General features: G+C 45.3%; 1 protein-coding gene across 1 annotated transcript in view; it reads left to right on the forward strand.

Annotated features, from left to right (window-relative positions):
* The window catches only part of adgrd2 (adhesion G protein-coupled receptor D2), a 151,835-nt gene that overhangs the window by 39,054 nt on the left and 92,920 nt on the right, over positions 1 to 19,861 (forward strand). Inside the window, exons 10-18 of the mRNA XM_073052585.1 lie at positions 923 to 1,054; positions 2,834 to 2,948; positions 6,781 to 6,886; positions 7,308 to 7,363; positions 8,281 to 8,407; positions 9,061 to 9,164; positions 12,986 to 13,088; positions 13,972 to 14,125; positions 16,266 to 16,399. Coding sequence (XP_072908686.1) covers positions 923 to 1,054; positions 2,834 to 2,948; positions 6,781 to 6,886; positions 7,308 to 7,363; positions 8,281 to 8,407; positions 9,061 to 9,164; positions 12,986 to 13,088; positions 13,972 to 14,125; positions 16,266 to 16,399 — 1,031 coding nt within the window. The remainder of the gene's footprint in view (positions 1 to 922; positions 1,055 to 2,833; positions 2,949 to 6,780; positions 6,887 to 7,307; positions 7,364 to 8,280; positions 8,408 to 9,060; positions 9,165 to 12,985; positions 13,089 to 13,971; positions 14,126 to 16,265; positions 16,400 to 19,861) is intronic.

Consider the following 19,861-nt stretch of genomic DNA (forward strand, 5'->3'; position numbering starts at 1 on the left):
GGTTACTGGGAGAAGGTGGTTGAATGGAATAAATCAGCCAATTTATCCACCATTTTATGTCTGGTCTCACCGATGTACTGAAGGCCACATTGTAAGCACCAGATACTATAGATGACCCCAGCAGACGTGCAGGTGAAGAATCTCCTCGCCCGGGGCCCTAAAAGGCAGAGAAATGCGATGGGCTGAATGGCCTAACTGTGCTCCTATGTCTTATATCCCAACTCTAAGTTAGACCAAGTCTTCCTACCCGTTCATCTTAGTGGCAATCAGAATCAGGGGTGGTTGGGTTGAGTTGTTTTCTGATCTTGGCAATTTACTTGCAAATGTTTCGCTGTTAATTGTGACATATCCTCCGAATGCATGGCCTTTATATGCTCATCAATCAACTGATGGGTCATCATTTCAAAAACTCAGTGGTAATGTGGGGAAGGAAATCTTGTCACTGATTGATTGCGTGGTGAACTTTGTGTGTTGTGGCCTGGAACCTTGCCCACATCGGCTCATGAAAAGGATCGAGGTCTGTTTACAGAATTGTTGACGGAAAACCACGCCTCCAGGAAATCTCTTGCATGCCGCGTGTTTGCTTACGCCGTGACTTTCACTGAATTTGTGCCCCCCTCGATCTTCATGGGTGGAGACTTGGGAGAGTTGGTCATCTGCATCTGCATCAGGGTTGGTCATGTCGCTTGACAGCCAGTTGCTGTTATTGAATCCTTGTGAAGCAGGGGCGTATAACGGTCCGTAAATTTGAAGTCAACTATCAAACTTCTTCTCAAGAGTCCTGTAATTTGAAGTGTAAGTTTAAGAGCAACTTCTAAGTTTAAATGTTGGCAGCAACTGGAGTGGCATCTGTAATTAGCATCAAATACTCCGTGAAAGATATTTGAGGCAGTTTCAATATTTTTCTTTTATTATCCTTTAGAACTTGAAATCAGACAAAAGTTGCTCCACAATTTTACAAATGACTTTGAGGTTTCTATGGGTGATGGGATCAACAAATCGTCTGATCAAATTGGACTTTCGAAGCAAGCAATTGCAAGGCTTCAAGGAGAAGGCAAGTGCAGATCTATACTATTCTGTTCTGTGCCAAGATTTAAAGTCAGTGTGTATTTGTACATTTTGCTGACCCTTTCAAATCTCTGAATTTCTTGCCACGTCTGCCTTGATGTGTCTGTGTGCGGAACAAGTTTGGATGTTGAGTTCCGTAAGGAGTAGGTGTGTCCATTGGGGTGATTTTCTTCAAAATCTGTCAGCAACAGTCAGGGGACCTCACCAGGACCCTAGTGCAAAGTCAAAGTTCAAAGCAAATTTGATTTTCAAAGCACAAACTGTGTATGTCACCATATACTACCCAGAGGTTCATTTTCTTGCGGGCATTCACAGCAAACACAAAGAATCACAACAGAATCAATGAAAAACTGCACTCAGAGATAAAAGACAACAGCTTTTGCAAACACAGAAAAGATAAAGCAAAATAACTGTAATGAATAAATAAATAAATACATAAATAAATAATATTGTGAACCTGAATCGTAGAGGTTGTGGAGTCAATTCAGTGTTGAGGTGAGTGAAGTTTTCCATGCTTCAGGGGAAGCGTTGAGGGGTAGTAACTGTTCCTGAACCTGGTGATGAGGGACTAAGGCTCCTTACCTCCTTCCTGATAGGAGAAGCAAGAAGGCAAAGGTGGACTTGGTAAGTGGCAGAGGATGTGGACCAGACTTTAACCCTTAGCTGCACAACAGATTATTATCATAGTTAGATGGGGACTCCCAACCTGCGGTCTGCGGACTCCTCGGTGTGTGGTCGGGGTCCATGGCATCAGCCCCGATCTAGAACACAAAGCATTGAGAATGGCAGCACAGTCATGATACGATTAGATCAGGTTGATTGCCAGGTACCTTTCTCAGGGCAGAAGTAACTAAAATGGCGGGGGGGGGGGGGAGAGATTAATTTTAAGATGAATGGAGGAAAGTATGGGGCGAATGTCAGAGGTATGTTTACTTGACGGAGTGTTGTGTGTGTATGGAATGCCCTGCCAGGAGTGGGGGTGGAGGTGCAGGTAGATATATTAAAAAAACTATCAAAACAATCAAAAAAACTGCAGTATAGATTACAATAAGAAGTGCAGGTGTATATACAGGGAAAATGTAATTATATAAGAGGTGCAAAAAGAGAGCGAAAGAAAAACAGGTAGCGTCTATGGGTTCGTTGTCCGTTCAGAACTCTGAGGGGAGGGGACTGATGCCTCAAAAACTTGGGAAGTGGTGGGAATTGAACCCCTTTTGCTGGCATTGTAAAGCGTAGTGCTAACTGCTATTCACATATTTACTATTATCGTATTTTCACATTGTTAGTTATTTTGCACATTGTTTGTCCACCTTTGTTTGTATGTAGTGTTTCATTAATTCTGTTTCATTTTTTTTGTTCCTCTGTGAATGCCCACAAGAAAAGGGATCTTATACGTGTACTTTGATGATACTTTGAACTGCTGAATGTAGGCTGCTGTGGTTGCTACTTCAGAGCAATGATTGGATTTCAAAAGAGCCTCATCAGCTGCAAAGCATTTTGGAACTTCCTGAGGGTGTAAAAGGTGCCTATACCAGTGAGAGCACTCGTCAGAAAGTGGGAATTAACACAGTTAAAGCCTCATTTACACTGGAATAAACAGTTGTATTTCTGCTGAGTTTACATCAAGTGTATTCAACACCTTCCTGCTGTTGCCTGGATGGTTTGTTTAAGTTAAGTTTACTTTCATTCTCATTCATTCATATTCTCTCTCTCTCTCTCTCTCCCCCTCCCCTTCTCCCTCTCCCTCTCTCCCTCTGTGTTACAGGTTTGACAACAGCTACATTTGTGAACACCTGGTATCGAAGTCTTCCCAACTTGCGGGGAAATAACCCATTGGTCGCAAGTGGTTTGGTGGAAACAGCATTTAATGAAGGATTCAAGTGAGTGAAAATTCAACATCTTAGCCACTAAACTATCCAATATAAACTGCAAAATGGAAATAATAAACACAAGAGAATCTGCAGATGCTGGAAATCCGAGCAAAGCACAGAAAATGCTGGATTGGAGGCACTTAACGGGTCAGGCAGTGTCTATAGAGCGGAATAAACAGACAATAAATGTAATGTCTGCTGACATTCTCAAAGCATGAAACTTCTTTCAGAATCTGGGTTTGAATGTTTAGAACATAGAACAGTATAGCACAGCATATGCCTCTCACTGGAGGCTTTATAAGGCATTGGTCAGACCGCACTTGGAGTATTGTGAGCCGTTTTGGGCTCCTTATCTAAGAAAAGATGAAATGGTATTGGAGAAGGGTCAGAGGAGGTTCACACAAATTATTTCTATAATGAAAGGGTTAACTATGAGGAGCATTTTACAGCTCTTGGCCTGTACTCACTGGAGTTTAGAAGAATAAGGGGTGATCTCATTGAAATCTACCAAGTATTGAAAGGCCTTGATAGGATTAATGTGGAGAGGATGTTTCCCATAGTGGACAAGTCTAGGACTAGAGACCACAGCCTCAGAATAGAGGGACATCCTTTTAGAACAAAGAAGAGGAGGGATTTCTTTAGTGAGAGGGTGGTGAATCTGTGGAAATCATTGCAACAGGAAACTTTGGAGGCCTGGTCATTGGGTGTATTTAAGGCGAAGGTTGATCAGTAAACATGTCAAAGATTATGGGGAGAAGGCAGGAGAAGGGGGTTGAGAGGGGTAACAAAGTGGCCACTTTGGAATGGCGGAGCAGACTCGATGGGCCAGATGGTCTAATTCTGCTCCAATGTCTCATGGTCTTACGATCTTCCCTCCTACAGAGCCCAAAGCCCCTCATTTTTCTTTCATTCGTAAATGTGACCATCAGGGAGTCTCTGAAATGTCCGTCATTTATCAGCCTTTACCCCAACCCCAGCAGCGTGTTTCAAGCACTGAATACTCCCTGTGTAAAAACCTTCCTCCAGCAACACCCCCCCCCCCCAAACTATATTCTACCATACCTTGAGAACTGGGCTGTAACACAGTGTGTTAGGATCATTATGGAGGCAGATTATTTACAGATCCTATTCATTTAAGCTATTATAAATTATACAGAAAACTGAAATCCTGATAAAGGGTCTGGGCCTGAAACGTCGACTGTTTACTCATTTCCAGAGATGCTCCCTGACCTGCTGCGTTCCTCCAGCATCTCCTGTGTGTGTTGCTCTGGATTTCCAACATCTCCAGAATCGGTCATGTTTACTTTAACAAAATTCTTATCATGAAGTTTCTGAGACTGAGTCATAGTGAATTTTATTTTGATTAGCCAGGGTGCATAACACAGGCAGAATTTTTGGGTGTTTGGTAAATTTAGCAAATTGGTTTATTACTGATGTACAGTGAAAAATCTGTCTTGCAAATCAGTTCATTACGGAGTGTATAGAGTTCGTACGTGGGAAAGCCCTGACAGAGTGCAGAACGAAGTGTTACAGTTACAGAGGAAGGGCAGTGCAGATCTGCAATATGGTGTAAGGTCACAATGAGGTAGTCTGAGGTCAAGAGTTATCCTATCATACTAGAGAACTGTTCAGTGGGTGGGGTGAAGCTGTCCTTGAGTCTGACGTGTGATTACAGGCTTTTGTACCTTCTGCCCTTGGGGGGTGGGGGAGAAGCAGAAGAAAGATGTTCGGAGTGAGTGGGGTCTTCGATTTTGTTGGCTGCTTTACTGAGGCAGCGTGAAGTGCAGACAGAATCTATGGAAGGTACACCCAGCTGGTCCCAATTTCCTGCATTGGCCCATATTCCTCCAAGCCCCACCCCTTCATATACTGATCCAAGTGCCTCTGCAATAATACCACCTTCCCTCCCTCAGTTCGTTCAATATAGCCACCCCCCTCAGGTCCCTTTTAAATCTCTGTTTTCTAATTGAGGTCTCCCCTACCTCTGGGGAGAAGACGGTTACCATTCCCTTATCTTACCTCAACTTACTGCCCATTATGCCTCTGGCATTTAGGGCAACAATGAAGGTCTTCCATTTCTGTCTGATGATACCAGTGTGTACAGATAAACAAGGATTCTTCATTGCTATTTCCATAACAGTTTTTTTGATCAGTCTGCGTTGTTAGCCTTGAGCTAAACCCCCGAACCTGGAGCACGGCTGGTCCACTCTTATGCTGGCCTTTACCCTTTGACCTGCTATCCATGGGTGACCCTACCAAAAGCCAAAGCACAGGGCCCTGACACCAGCCAACATTGCCCTCTGGGTCATTGGGGCACACAAGCCTACTAACCTTACAAGAAGGTTGTGGTCCTCGTAGAGGATCCACCTTATCCAAGCTTCTCATAATTTTAACATTTTTATAAGATCTCATCTCACTGTCCTGCATTTTAAGGAATAAAGATGTTTCCTGGCCAACCTCTCCTCTACGCTCAGGCCCTCTAGTCCTGGAAGAATCCTCATTAGTTTTTTCTGCGTTCTTTTCAATTTAACCACATCTTCCCTCTGACTATGATATCTTACTTATGCCCATTTAGGGTGGTGGGGTGCAGATACATCTCTACCAAAGGAGGTGTAAGGTGCTCCTTCCCTGTTAGCCTGCAGGTCACCCTTGGGCAAGATGTAGCATCTACTTAGCCCCCCGATCAGGGTCACGTGAAACCATGGGAGCAGGTGGTGGATGGTCGTACGAGCAGCTGGTGCAGATCACAAGTCCTGGTTATGCGACCACTGACGCCAGGCAGGCAATCTCTGAAGAGTATCGGTAATGGCTGGGGTCACCCGTCTTGTAAAGACACTGCCCAGAAGAAGACCATGGCAAACCACTTCTGTAGAAAAAAAACTTCCAGGAGCAATCACGGTCATGGAAAGACCATGAACACCCATGTCATACAACATGCCACATAATGATGATGATGATGGCTTAAGCGCATCAAGAGTAAAGGCGCCAGCAGCAATTCACCACAGTCCTTCCTCTCCCAGGGATGAGGTTTTCGCAGCTTCTGTTGGTGTTTCTGCAGCTCTGGGTTTTTATGGGATGGGGTTGTTAGCCCCACGCCCAACCATCCGCCCCTTGCAGCTGGGTTTGGGACTGTCCATGGCGGAGTTGTAACTATACTATCACAATGAGATAAACTATACTCCAAGTGCACACTCATCGGCAACTTATAGAATTGCCACAGCACGTGTCTCAATTCCTATGTGGAATTCCCTGACTGAAAGCCAGAATGTTAAATGCCTTTTTCACCAGGTCAGGCAACATCTACCGTTGTTCCTGTCTGTGCCTTGTGGGCCATTGGGCCATTTCGTAGCAGTTGTCTACTTTTTATGAGACTGGGTTGCTCGATCCATCACAGATGGAAAGATGCAGGGAGCCGTCTGGATTCAAACCCGGGTCCACGTGCTTTGAAGTCCAGGGCAGATGCCACTACACCACCAGCCCAGGCTGCATCTATGGAGAGATTTTTGGCTGAGGCCCTCCGTCAGGACTGGAAACGAAGGGGGAAGAAGCCAGAATACGAAAGTGGGGAAGGGGGAGGAGTACAAGCTGGCAGGTGACAGGTGAGACCAGGTGTGGGGGAAGGTGGGCGGATGGGGGAGGGGGAATGAAGAGAAAAGCTGGCTGGTGATGGGTAGAAAAGGTAGAGGTCTGTCTGTAAGTGACACTGCTTCAGTGAACAATGTGCTTGGACGCTCAAGTCCCTCTGTGAACGTGTGCACGTTTTTGAGAAGATTTGAGATAATTTAACCTCCACAATTGTTCACACTTTGAATCCAATATCGTGTTTCTTTGCCGTACCCAGACACATTGGTACAGAGGTGGCATCTGCGGTTATCTCGTCCACTGTGTACCAGGGACGTCAGGAAGTCAGTGCCCCAACACACTACAGACTGCTCCACCGTATAAAGGTAAGAGCAGCATTTAACGCGTGACCTTTCGTTGATGCCAGTGGGTCGCTAAAAGACACGCATCATTGTAAAGTCATTCAGCACAGAAAGCCTTCTGCAATTACACCCAAACTCAGCCTTTTTCCTGTCCACACTAATCCCAGAGTTACGGATAAGATTAGGGGCAGAGATATAATGGATGGTCACACAGTGGAGTGTAAAACTAGAAGGTGTAGGTTTAAGATGAGAGGGAAGAAAGATTTAAAAGGCATCTGAGGAGCAAGTTTTCAGCACGAAGGGTGACTTGTGGTTTCTAATGTGTGGAGACAGAAGGCGCAAGTTTGCGAGACATAATTGACAGCTTGTGGACTGAATGTGATCGAGAGTCCAGCCTTCAGTACAGTGACCTCCATTACTCACTCACGGTTGATTTCTTCAACAGGCGGATCCTTTGCTAAGTGTTGACTCTCTCTGCGCCTTCTGGGACTTCAGCCTTAAGTGAGTACCCCAAATTCAGCAAGGCAAGCCTGGTACCAACTGTGGCCGTGTCTCTGGCAGACTGAGAATTTATTGAGCTCTTAGAAATAAAGTGTGCTATGTCTCAGAGATTAATGCCCTCACCTGTAAGTTCCTAACTTTCCATTTCATCTTCCTTTCCAGAAAGATAAACTCTGATGTCTAACTCAGTATGTCAATTTTTAGAAGAATGAGAGAGGATCTCATTGAAACCTATTGAATATTGAAAGGCCTAGATAGAGTGGACATGGAGGGGATGTTTCCAACAGTGGGTTGATGAATCTGCAGAATTCATTGTTGCAGATGGCTGTGGAAGCCAAGTCACTGGGTATATTTAAAGTGGAGATTAATTGGTCAGGGCATCAACAGTTCTGGGGAGAAGGCAGGAGAATGGGATTAAGGGGAAAAAAAATCAGCCATGATGGAATAGCGGAGCAGACTCAATGGGCAGAAATGCATAAGCCAACACACAGGTGTGGAAAGACATCCTGAGTCTAGGCCTCTGCTCCGCTCTTGAAGGCCAAGTTGACAAGTGATGAGTGACACCGTGGATGTTGGGCTGTCCCACGTCGGTGGGAATCGGGATCAGATGTCAGCACAAACAAAATTGGTGAGCCCGGAGTAAAGGAGAATGAAATAATTGTTACTCCAGATCTGCTGCAGCACAAAAAGAACACAAGATAAAGAACACAATAAAAAAAAACCAATAAATATAAATAAATAACATAGCTTCTATACCTAGGCTGTATGTCCATAAGGTGATGCTAGTCTCAGGAGTGTCTGTACATAAGGTGACTCTGACAGGAAATGACAAACTAGTGGTGTTGGGGGTGGAGATGTTGATCAGCCTCTCTGGTGGTGGTCAACTCCTGCCAATTTAATGACCTGTGTGCCCCCAGGCCCGAGAGTGGAGGGAGCTGGTCCACAAATGGCTGCAGCGTTGTCCAGTCTGATCAGCAATCTACAGCCTGCTTCTGCAATCACACCACCAACTTCGCTTTGCTTTTCCAGCTTTACGAAATCAAGGTAAAATCCAAAATCACTGTTCCTTTTTACTTATAACATTATTTCACCACGTGAATGCTTGCGCAGGTTTTGGGATTGTTAAAAACCCTTTGTGTCACCCGGTGTCATGGTAACGGAGCAGTTAGTGCAATGGCTTTACAGAGCCAGCTCTAAGACCAGGGTTCGATTCCCACTGCTGTCTGTGAGGAGTTTGTAACTTCTCCCTGGGTGCTTACGCTAACTCACTAACCCTAGCCCCTATTTCTTTGGACTGTGGGAGGAAACTGGAGCACCCAGAGGAAACCTACGCGGTCACAGGGAGAGCGTACAAACTCCTTACAGACAGCGGCAGGGAGTGAAACGTGATCTTCCAATCTCCGGTGCTGTAAAGCGTTATGCTGCCATGCCCCCTTGTTACAAGAGTCACCACCTCTTTATTTCTTCTCAGATCAAACCTTTGTTGATGGAATTTCCAGTTCAGATCCCTGTTGCTGTTTGTGCTGGCGCTGTAGTTGTGACATCAGATCAGCCAATTATGCCCCCCCCCCCGCCCTTTCGACCTTTTCCATTTTGTACTCTGGCTGCCCCTGTTACCCCTTCTCTTCTCCTCACCTGCCCATCATGACGTGTCCCTGGTAATTCTGACCAATAACACCACTTGCTTTCATTTCCAGCGAAGTCCAGACGAGGAAGCCGTGCTGATGAAGTTAACTCTGACTGGCTGCTCTGTGTCTCTCTGTGCTATGGTGATCACACTGATTGTGTTCTCGGTGTTGGGGTGAGTGTGGCTCTGTTGTTGGTGCACCTTCGTTTAGCCATTGTACAGTGCCATGCACCATCAGTCCACAGGCCATGACTCTCAGAGACTTGGGCTATATTATTTTTATTATTATTTGCTTGTGACTGTATATTTTACTGCTGTTGCAATTACATGCGCTATACATGCCTTATTACTGGTTCTTTACGGTTGTCATTGCCGGGAGCAGTAATGAGGATAAGCTTCCACTACCTATTAAATGCTCCCAATGGCACACATCTCAAATAGCCTCTGACAACCAAGTCCAGCTCCTGGCCTTCACGTGTGGCTTAGCTACTAAGCCCACAGAACTGTTTCTACCAACATGAGAAGGGCCAAAGGCTGGTTACTGGCGCCTTAAAACCAGCCACAATTGGCAGCTCTTCTAGGAGAAGGAGAACTCTGATCTCAAACCTCTGCTGCCCCGTGGCTATACCCACTCATGGGGAAGGCTTTGGGAGGAAATCCTGAGGGAAAATCCAGAGCTGGAGTCCCTAAGGCAGTCCCAGTTGAGTTCAATGCAGACTGGCAGCTCCTGCAATGCTTCAGGGAGCACCTCTGGGGAGGTTGGTAACCAACATTCTGTTAATTAGTCTTTATTTCTGGGTCCTTCATTAACACACACACACCAGCTGCCATTACCCATTGTATGGAAAACTGATGGGCTCCTAATGATTGCTAGCCCTGGTGTTATATTAATTCAGTGGGGCCACTCCATTACTCCTTTCGTCTTTTTCATTCCCCATTCTGACTCCACTCTTCCCCTCACCTGCCTATCATCTCCCTTTGGTGCCCCCCCTTCCCTTTCTCCCGTGAGGTCCATTCTCCTCTCCTATCAGATTCCTTTTTTTTCAGACCTTTACCTTTTCCACCAATCACCTCCCAGCTTCTTGCTTCACCCCTTCCCCACTCACCCACCTTCCCTCTCAGCTGGCTCCACCTATCAGCTGCCAGCTTGTACTCAAGAAATATTCAAAGAGGAGTTGATGGACATAATATGATATGTTTTAACCTACAATTTGAGAAGGAGAAGGGAAAATCGGATGTGTCAGTATTACAGCTGAACAAAGGGAACTATGGAGCTATGAGGGAGGAGCTGGCCAAAGTTCAATGGAACAATACCCTAGCAGGGAAGACAGTGGAACAACAATGGCAGGTATTTCTGGGAATAATGCAGAAGGTGCAGGATCGGTTCATTCCAAAGAGGAAGAAAGATCCTAAGGGGAGTAAGGGGCGGCCTTGGCTGACGAGGGAAGTAAAGGGCAGTATAAAAATAAAAGAGAAGAAGTATAACATACCAAAGATGAGCGGGAAACCGGAGGACTGGGAAGCTTTTAAAGAGTAACAGAAGATAACAAAAAAGGCAATAAGCCAAGAAAAAATGAGGTACGAAGGTAAACTAGCCAAGAATATAAAGGAGGATAGTAAAAGCTTCTTTAGGTATGTGAATAGCAAAAAAATAGTTAAGACCAAAATTGGGCCATTGAAGACAGAAACAGGTGTATTTATTATGGGGAACAAGGAAATGGCAGACGAGTTGAACAGGTACTTTGGATCTGTCTTCACTAGGGAAGACACAAACAATCTCCCAGATGTAATAGTGGCCAAAGGAACTAGGGTAAAGGATGAACTGAAGGAAATTTATATTAGGCAAGAAACGGTGTTGGATAGACTGTTGAGTCTGAAGGCTGATAAGTCCTTATGGTCTGCATCCCAGGGTACTTAAAGAGGTGACTTTAGAAATTGTGGATGCATTGGTAATCATTTTCCAATGTTCTATAGATTCAGGAACATTTCCTGCTGATTGGAGGGTGGCTAATGTTGTCCCACTTTTCAAGAAAGGAGGGAGAGAGAAAACAGGGAATTATAGACCAGTTAGCCTGACGTCAGTGGTGGGAAAGATGCTGGAGTCAATTATAAAAGAGGAAATTACGACACATTTGGATAGCAGTAGAAGGATCAGTCTGAGTCAGCATGGATTTATGAAGGGAAAATCATGCTTGACTAATGTTCTGGAGTTTTTTGAGGATGTAACTATGAAAATGGACAAGGGAGATCCAGTGGATGTAGTGTACCTGGACTTCCAGAAAGCTTTTGATAAAGTCCCACATAGGAGATTAGTGGGCAAAATTAGGGCACATGGTATTGGGGGCAAAGTACTGACATGGATTGAAAATTGGTTGGCTGACAGGAAACAAAGAGTAGCGATTAACGGGTCCCTTTCGGAATGGCAGGCTGTGACCAGTGGGGTTACCGCAAGGTTCGGTGCTGGGACCGCAGCTGTTTACAATATACATTAATGATTTAGATGAAGGGATTAAAAGTAACATTAGCAAATTTGCTGATGACACAAAGCTGGGTGGCAGTGTGAAATGTCAGGAGGATGTTATGAGAATGCAGGGTGACTTGGACAGGTTGGGTGAGTGGGCAAATGTATGGCAGATGCAGTTTAATGTGGATAAATGTGAGGTTATCCACTTTGGTGGCAAGAACAGGAAGGCAGATTACTATCTAAATGGAGTCAAGTTATGAAAAGGGGAAGTACAACAAGATCTAGGTGTTCTTGTACATCAGTCAATGAAAGCAAGCATGCAGGTACAGCAGGCAGTGAAGAAAACTAATGGCATGCTGGCCTTTATAACAAGAGGAATTGAGTATAGGAGTAAAGAGGTCCTTCTGCAGCTGTACAGGGCCCTGGTGAGACCACACCTGGAGTATTGTGTGCAGTTTTGGTCTCCAAATTTGAGGAAGGACATTCTTGTTATTGAGGGAGTACAGCGTAGGTTCACAAGGTTAATTCCTGGAATGGCGGGACTGTCATATGTTGAAAGATTGGAGCGACTGGGCTTGTATACACTGGAATTTAGAAGGATGAGAGGGGATCTGATTGAAACATATAAGATTATTAAGGGATTGGACATGCTGGAGGCAGCAAGCATGTTCCCGCTGATGGGTGAGTCCAGAACTAGAGGCCAGAGTTTAAGAATAAGGGGTAGGCCATTTAGAACAGAGATGCGGAAAAACTTTTTCACCCAGAGAGTGGTGGATATGTGGAATGCTCTGCCCCAGAAGGCAGTGGAGGCCAAGTCTCTGAATGCATTCAAGACAGAGTTAGATAGAGCTCTTATAGATAGCGGGGTCAAGGGATATGGGGAGAGGGCAGGAACTGGGTACTGATTGTGTATGATCAGCCATGATCACAGTGAATGGTGGTGCTGGCTAGAAGGGCCGAATGGCCCACTCCTGCACCTACTGTCTACTGTCTATTTCCAGCATCTGCAGAATCTCTTCTGTCAATAGGATCTCTGCAAGAATTGTGAAGAGTGTTAACTCCTTGTTTATAGGGTTGTTTGCCAAGCTTGGAGGTTGGGTCGCAAACATTTCGTCACCAGTCAAGCTGACATCATCAGTGCACAATTGAGTATTTATCCAGCTCATTGTACTGATTGGTTGCTGACTTGTTGACTGCTAGGGTCTGCTGAGTCCTGGCCAATCACATAGCTGAGTGATCTTCATTGGCTTGTACCCCTGGTTAGCGCCATTGAGAGCAATGCTTCCTCAGATTTGAGAGGGAAAATAAATCAGCCATGATTGATTGGTGGAGCAGACTGCATGGTCCAAATGACTTCATTCTGTTCCTATGTTTATTGGTCTAAATGAATAATTAAAATGACAATTAACAGTTAATCAATGTTACCCAGGATTGTGTAAGCAACACAAGGTGTTTTTCAGTTTTCACTGTGAGTGCAGCCATCATTTTCGGTCACTTACAGACCTGCTTACGAGATTTTATTATCTTGCAGGGTTCCAAAATCAGACCGAACCACAGTCCACAAAAACCTCATCAGTGCTCTCATCGCAGCTCAAGCCTTGTTACTGACAAGCGAATCGGCCAGGACGCATCGGGTAGTAGAGAAGAACTGAAAATTACCCGTTGATCACGCAATAAATCTTTCTGGTTTGGGAGGAACTACAGTTACAGTAAAGAGTGAGAAGGGAATAGGAACCGCAGGCTGAAGTTGATGCTGTAATTATAGATCACTGTACAGCAAACAACAGGACTTTCAGCCTAGAATGTTCACACCAACTATACTGTCAACGTTTACTATCAATTTGTACTTGATCCGATACCCCTCCCCCCCATTTCCTGCCTGTGCACCAGCCTGTTTAAATGCCTCGTAAACATCACTACCTTATCCACTTCCACCACCTCCCCTCCCGGCAGAGCTTTCCAGGCACACAGTTGTGTAGCAGCCAGCACAATGCTTTACAGAGCAACTGATCTTGATTGGCGTTCAATTCCCGCCACTATAAGGCATTTGCACGTTCTCCCCATGACCATGTGGGTGTCCGTCAGGTGCTCCGTTTCCTCCCACAGTCCAAAGATGTACAAGTTAGGGTTATTAAATTGAGGGCAGGCTGTGTTGGTGCCACTGATTCAGTTTCTTGCAGGCATTTACAGGAAGATAAAAACAAGAACACAATTTATGGAAAACTGTACATAAACCAAGATAGACAACCAATGTAGAAAAGGGGACAAATTGTGCAAAAAAAATTAACACTGAGAATATTAATCCTTGAAAGTGAGTCTGTAGGTTGGGGAACCATTTCAGTGTTGAGGTGAGTGCAGTTGTCCATGCTGGTTAAGGAGCCTGATGGTTGTAGGATAATAACTGTCCCTGAACCAGGTGGTGTGGGTCCCAAGGCTTCAGCTTCCAGTGATAGTAATGGGTGACTCCAGCTTTGGGTGCCTTGGTGACGTGCCTCCTCTTCTCTGGCCTCCCCCTAGGTGGCGTGCTGGGTGGTGACTGTTCTCCTTCACCTGTTCTTCATGGCAGCCTTCAGCTGGATGCTGGTGGAAGGGATCCTCCTCTGGAGCAAGGTCGTCACCGTCAACATGAGTGAAGACAAGAGGGTCAAGTACTACTACCTGATTGGCTGGGGTAAAGTAATTCTCTTTCCTTGTCACACACCGCCCTCACAGGTGACAGGCGTGGCAGCATCCTGGTTGAAGTTTTAGTGAGGTTTGGGCCGGGCAGAATATGGGTCAAGGTGACTTAAAGCATGAATCATCTAAACTCCTTCAACCATCATCACTTAGATTTATGCCGTTCTTTGTCAGGGTCTTCTATTGTACCCAGTGCTCCAGGGCAGCCACCTCTATGTCGGTGAGACCCAGCGCAGACTGGAGGACGACTTGGAGAGCACCTTCACTCTGTCCACCACAAAAGGCAAGAGCTCCAGGTGGCCACTTTCCCAGTTTGACATGTCAGTCCAAGTCCTCTTGAGACAGCCAGACAGAAGTGTGGAGACAGAGACACCGAGTTTGAAACAGAGAGAGAAAAAAAAATGGAGAGAAAGAGAAAGAGAGGGAGGGGGAGAGAGAGGGGAAGAGGGAGGGGGAGAGAGAGGGGAAGAGGGAGGAGGAGAGAGAGATATGTCAGGGCAGTATGAGATTCATTTTCTTGCAGACATTTACAGTAAATACAAAGAAACACTGTAAAATCAATTAAAAACTGCACACAACAAAGGCCAAACAACCAATGTGCAAAAGACAACAAATCATGCAATTGAAAACAATAAAACAAAAATAATAATAAACAAACAAATAAATAAATAGGTGGATAATTAATAAATAACTAAATGAATATCAAGAACATGAGTTGTAGAGTCCTTGAACGTGAGTCTCTAGGTTGTGAAATCAGTTCAGTGTTGAGGCGAGTGAAGTCATCCACTCTGGTTCAGGAGCCTGTTGGTTGAAAGGTTATAACTGTTCCTGAACGTGGTGGTGTGGGTCCTGAGCCTCAGACCCTCAGAGAAAGAGAACGAAAGAGACAGACACAGAGAGAAAGAAAATAAGGGAAAGAGAGAATACTAAGGCCAAAGAGGGAGAATGAGAACACTGAGACAAGAGAGAGGAGGAGATGATGTACAAGAATTAATAATGGATCAGGAGGTGGTCAACAGTAAATCAAGAAAACAGGAAAGACAAGAAATGAAGAGCGAGTAATTGTGGTAAATGTCCTTCAGATCTGAAAGATTCAACATCTTTAAGCATGTAGGTGACTGTTGTCAGTATAACTTCCCTGTGAACAGAGAGTAGGGTGGAGTGGATGATTAGAATCAGAAACAGGTTTAATATCACTGGCATTGTCGTGGTATATTGTTTTGTGGCAGCAGGACATTACGATAAGGTGATCTGGCTATTCTGGACATCCATGCCGAAATAGAACCCTGAGCAGGTACGGCTAAGAGTGACACATTTGAGTGAGTGGCCTTAGAAAAAGATGAAGTGGTGTTGTGATCTGAAGAAGACCTATAAATTGCAATTTATATACTATATGTGAATTAAAATAAATCGGTAGTACAATAAGAGAAAAAAATAAGGAAAGTAATATTGAGATAGTGTACATGGGTTCATTGTCCATTCTCAGTCGGATGGCAGAGGGGAAGAAGCTGTTCCTGAATCACTGAGTGTGAGCCTTCAGGCTCCTGTATTGCGTACTTTTTATTGTTTGCCGGATTTGTTCTTTTTGCACATCGGGTGTTTGAAGGTCTTTTTTAATGGGTTCTATTGGGTTTCTTTGTTTTGTGGCTGCCTGTAAAGAATCGAATCTCAAGGTTGTATATAGTATACATACTTTGATAATAAATGTACTCTGACCTTTGAACTTTGAACTGTACCTCCTCCCCAATAGTAGCAATGAGAAAAGGGCATGCCCTGGGTGATGGGGGTCCTTACTGATGGATGATACCTTTTTGAGGCATCACCTTTTGAAGATGTCCTCGACTGTGGGGAGGCTAGTGCCCACGATGGAGCTGAATTCACAGCTTCTGAGACTTGGTCGATTACACTTATTACTGTGCCATCAATATTGTATCTAATGTTAAATAGTAAGAGCATTAGTTACATGGTCTAACAATTTTGAACAAATAAATCCTTAGCAATTACTGCAAGAGAAAAGGCCTATATAAGGGAAACTAACTGAATGAAATTCATTTCCTGTATCTGCATAAGAAATAAGCAAGAGGAGCGATTGTCACTGAGAAACAGGAAAAGAATTTCCACATTTTTCCTTTCAGGATTCCCAGTTTTTATTGTGGTCATCACCATAGCAACTACCGGCGATGGATACATGGCGGACAGTCATTGCTGGCTAAACATAGAGAGCAGCGTCATCTGGGCCTTTGTTGGGCCCGTGCTCTTTACTCTGACTGTGAGTAGCCTTCTTCCCTCTACCGTCATCACATTCAGCATCAGGCTTTCAATCCTCACCGCAAATCTCTTACTCACCTTCTAAGTACTGGATCCTGACACTTTTGTGATCCAAAATGTCCTTTGAAAGTTAAGAATGAGGCATAAAATGTATTGCTTTTGATTGTTTTATCAAGAGCGGAAATGAACGAGAAAGAGGAGCTGAGAAAACAGAGAGAGGAAAAGAAACACATTTATCCGCAAACTCGAGATAACAGAAAACGATGTCATGCTGAGGTTTTACAAGGCTTTGGTCAGGCTGCACCAACTGAGAGCAGTTTTGGACCCCTTATCTATGAAAGGATGTGTTGGCATTGGACAGGATCTGGAGGGGGTTCACAAGAATGGTCCTGGGAATGAAAGGGTTAATGCATGAGAAGCGTTTGAGTCTGTACTTGCTGGAGTTTAGAGAATGAAGGAAGATTTCATTGAATATTGAATATAGAATGGACATGGAGAGGATGTTTCCCATAGCGGGGGAAGTCTAGGACCAGCAGACAACCTCAGAACACAAGGATGTCCCTTTAGAAAAGAGATGAGGAGAGATTTCTTTAGCCGGAGGGTGGATAGTCTGTGGAACTCATTGCCACAGACAGCCATCGAGGCCAAATCATTGGGTAAATTTAAAGCGAAGGTCGATTGTTCTTGATTAGTCAGGGTGTCAAAGGTTATGGGGAGAAGATGGGAGGATGGAGTTGAGAGGGATAATAAGTCAGTTATGATGGAATGGCGGAGTAGACTCGATGGGCCAAATGGCCTAATTCTTCCGCTATGCCTTATTATATAAAAATGCAAGCGAGCATAAGGAAGTTAAACTACAAGAAAAAATAACAAAACTTCACCCAAATCAAACATTAGATGCTGACAATCATCAACTTACATCATCAGCAAAGGCTTTGTTCATGAAACTTCTTCCAGAGTCAATATCCTTTCTCTCTCTGTCAGCTTCCTTCTAAATTGCTCCTCAGCAAATCTCATTATTGTAGGGTAATGTCACAGTTATATAAAGCCCTGGTTAGACCACACTCGAGGCATTGTGCACAGTTCTGGTCACCTCATGAAAGGAAGGATGTGGAAGCTTTAGAGAGGGTGCAGTGGAGATTTACCAGGGTGCTGCCTGGATTAGAGAGCATGTCTTATGAGGATAGGTTGAGCGAGCTAGGGCTTTTCTCTCTGAGGTGAAGGGGGGTGAGAGATGACAAGATGATGAGGCATAAATTGAGTGGAAGCCAGATACTTCATTCCTGGGAACGTTGGTTGTGGGCACTCTATATCGCTGCCGAAGAGTGGAGACACCTATAGAGAGCCCCCAGCACATAGACCATAGAGTCATAGTGAAGTACAGCACAGAAACAGGCCAATCGGCTCATCTAGTCCATTCCAAAACTATTTAAATTGCCTACTCCCATTGACCTGCACAGGGACCATAGCCTTCCATACCCCTACCATCCATGTACCTATCTAAACTTCTCAAACATTGAAATCGCGCTCGCATGCACCACTTGTGCTGGAAGTTCATTCCTCACTTTCTCAACCCTCTGCATGAAGAAGTTTTCCCTCGTGTTCCCCTTAAACTTCTCACCTTTCACCCTTAACCCATGACCTCTGGTTGTAGTCCTACCCAACCTCAGTGGAAAAAACCTGCTTGCATTTACCCGATCTAAACCCCTCATAATTTTGTATATCTCTATCAAATCTCCTCTCAATCTTCTACTTTCTAAAGAATAAAGTCCTAACTTATTCAATCTTCCTTTCTAATTCTTGCTAATGAGGCGGCGCGGCACGGCAGCAGCGGCCTTTCAGACCTGGTGTCACTTTAATTTAATTTTCTATTTTAAGTTTGATACACAATTTTCGATTAGGGCACATGGATAACAGAGCGACTATCTACCATCGCCAGATACTACTACAATACAGAGATCGTCCAAAAACAAACCTCCACAAAGATCTGCTGGCTGAATTACGCGACGTCGGCTTGCTGAGGGGGACGGGCCTACAATCCTCGGACTTGCCTGATGCTGGGAGCCGGAGATGGAGACGTCGAAAGCGATGTGCGAGGAAGCAGAAGCGAGGCAAACGGGCAGGAGTCCGTGTCAGGCTCAAAGCAAACCCTAGCCGGCCGGCTCTCCCGTCCATTCTGCTCCCCAATGTCTGCTCCCTGGACAATAAAATGGACTACATCCGACTCCAACGTTATACTCGGCGGGAGTACAGAGTTTGCTCCGCGTATGTCTTCACAGAGACATGGCTCGCTGATGGGATTTCAGACGCTGCCATCCAGCTAGACGGGCTAGCTTTGTTTCGTTCGGACAGAGATGCAGCTGTCTCCGGTAAGGTCCGCGGTGGCGGTGTCTGTGTTTATATCGACACGGAATAGTGTAAGAACTCTGTGCTGGTTTCCAGACACTGCTCATCGTTAGTGGAGTTCGATGCAGACCGTTTTATTTGCCACGGGAATTCACCTCTGTCCTTATATTCGGTGTCTACATTCTCCCCAGCGCTAATGCTAAGGAGGCGCTCTGTGAACTGTACGGGGCTATTAGCGATCTGCAGAACGCACATCCTGATGGTCTGTTTATTGTCGCCAGTGATTTTAACCAGCGAACCTTAAGTCAGTGCTCCCCAAATTCCATCAGTATGTGGACTTTGCAACGAGGGGGGAGAATGCTTTGGACCTGGTTTACACAAACATTCCCGACGCGTACCGGGCAGAGCCCCGCCCCCACCTCGGATACTCAGACCACATCTCTGTTACGCTAATCCCAGCATACAGACCGCTTGTCAGGCGCTCCAGACCAGTTCAGAAGCAGGTGAAAACCTGGCCAGCGGGAGCCATCTCTGCTCTTCAAGACTGCTCCGAGCACACTGACTGGCACATGTTCAGGGAGGCTGCAACCGATGGCGACTCTACCAACTTAGAGGAGTACACAGCTACAGTGACCAGCTACATCAGAAAGTGCATTGATGATGTTACTCTGTCCAAGACCATCACTATACGTGCCAACCAGAAGCCATGGATGACAGCAGAGGTGCGTGCGCTGCTGAGGTCCCGCGACTCCGCCTTCAGAGCAGGCGACAAGGCAGCTTTAACAACAGCAAGGGCCAAACTGTCCCGAGCCATCAGAGAGGCAAAGCGTGCACATGCCCAGCTAATCCACAGTCACTTCCAGGACAGCGGCGACACGTGGCGCATGTGGAAGGGCATCCAGGACATCACCAATTACAGGGCAACATCACCTGACTGTGCAGGTGATGCCTCCCCCCAGATGCGCTGAATAACTTCTACACCCATTTCGAGGCAGAAAAAGACGTGGTGGCGAGGAATTTCACCCCTCCTACAAATGACCAGGTACTGTGTCTCTCTGTGGCCGACGTGAGAAGAACCCTGTGCAGGGTCAACCCACGGAAGGCTGCTGGACCAGAC

Source organism: Hemitrygon akajei, chromosome 7 (genome assembly GCF_048418815.1).
Source record: "Hemitrygon akajei chromosome 7, sHemAka1.3, whole genome shotgun sequence".
Classification (NCBI taxonomy): Eukaryota; Metazoa; Chordata; class Chondrichthyes; order Myliobatiformes; family Dasyatidae; genus Hemitrygon; species Hemitrygon akajei.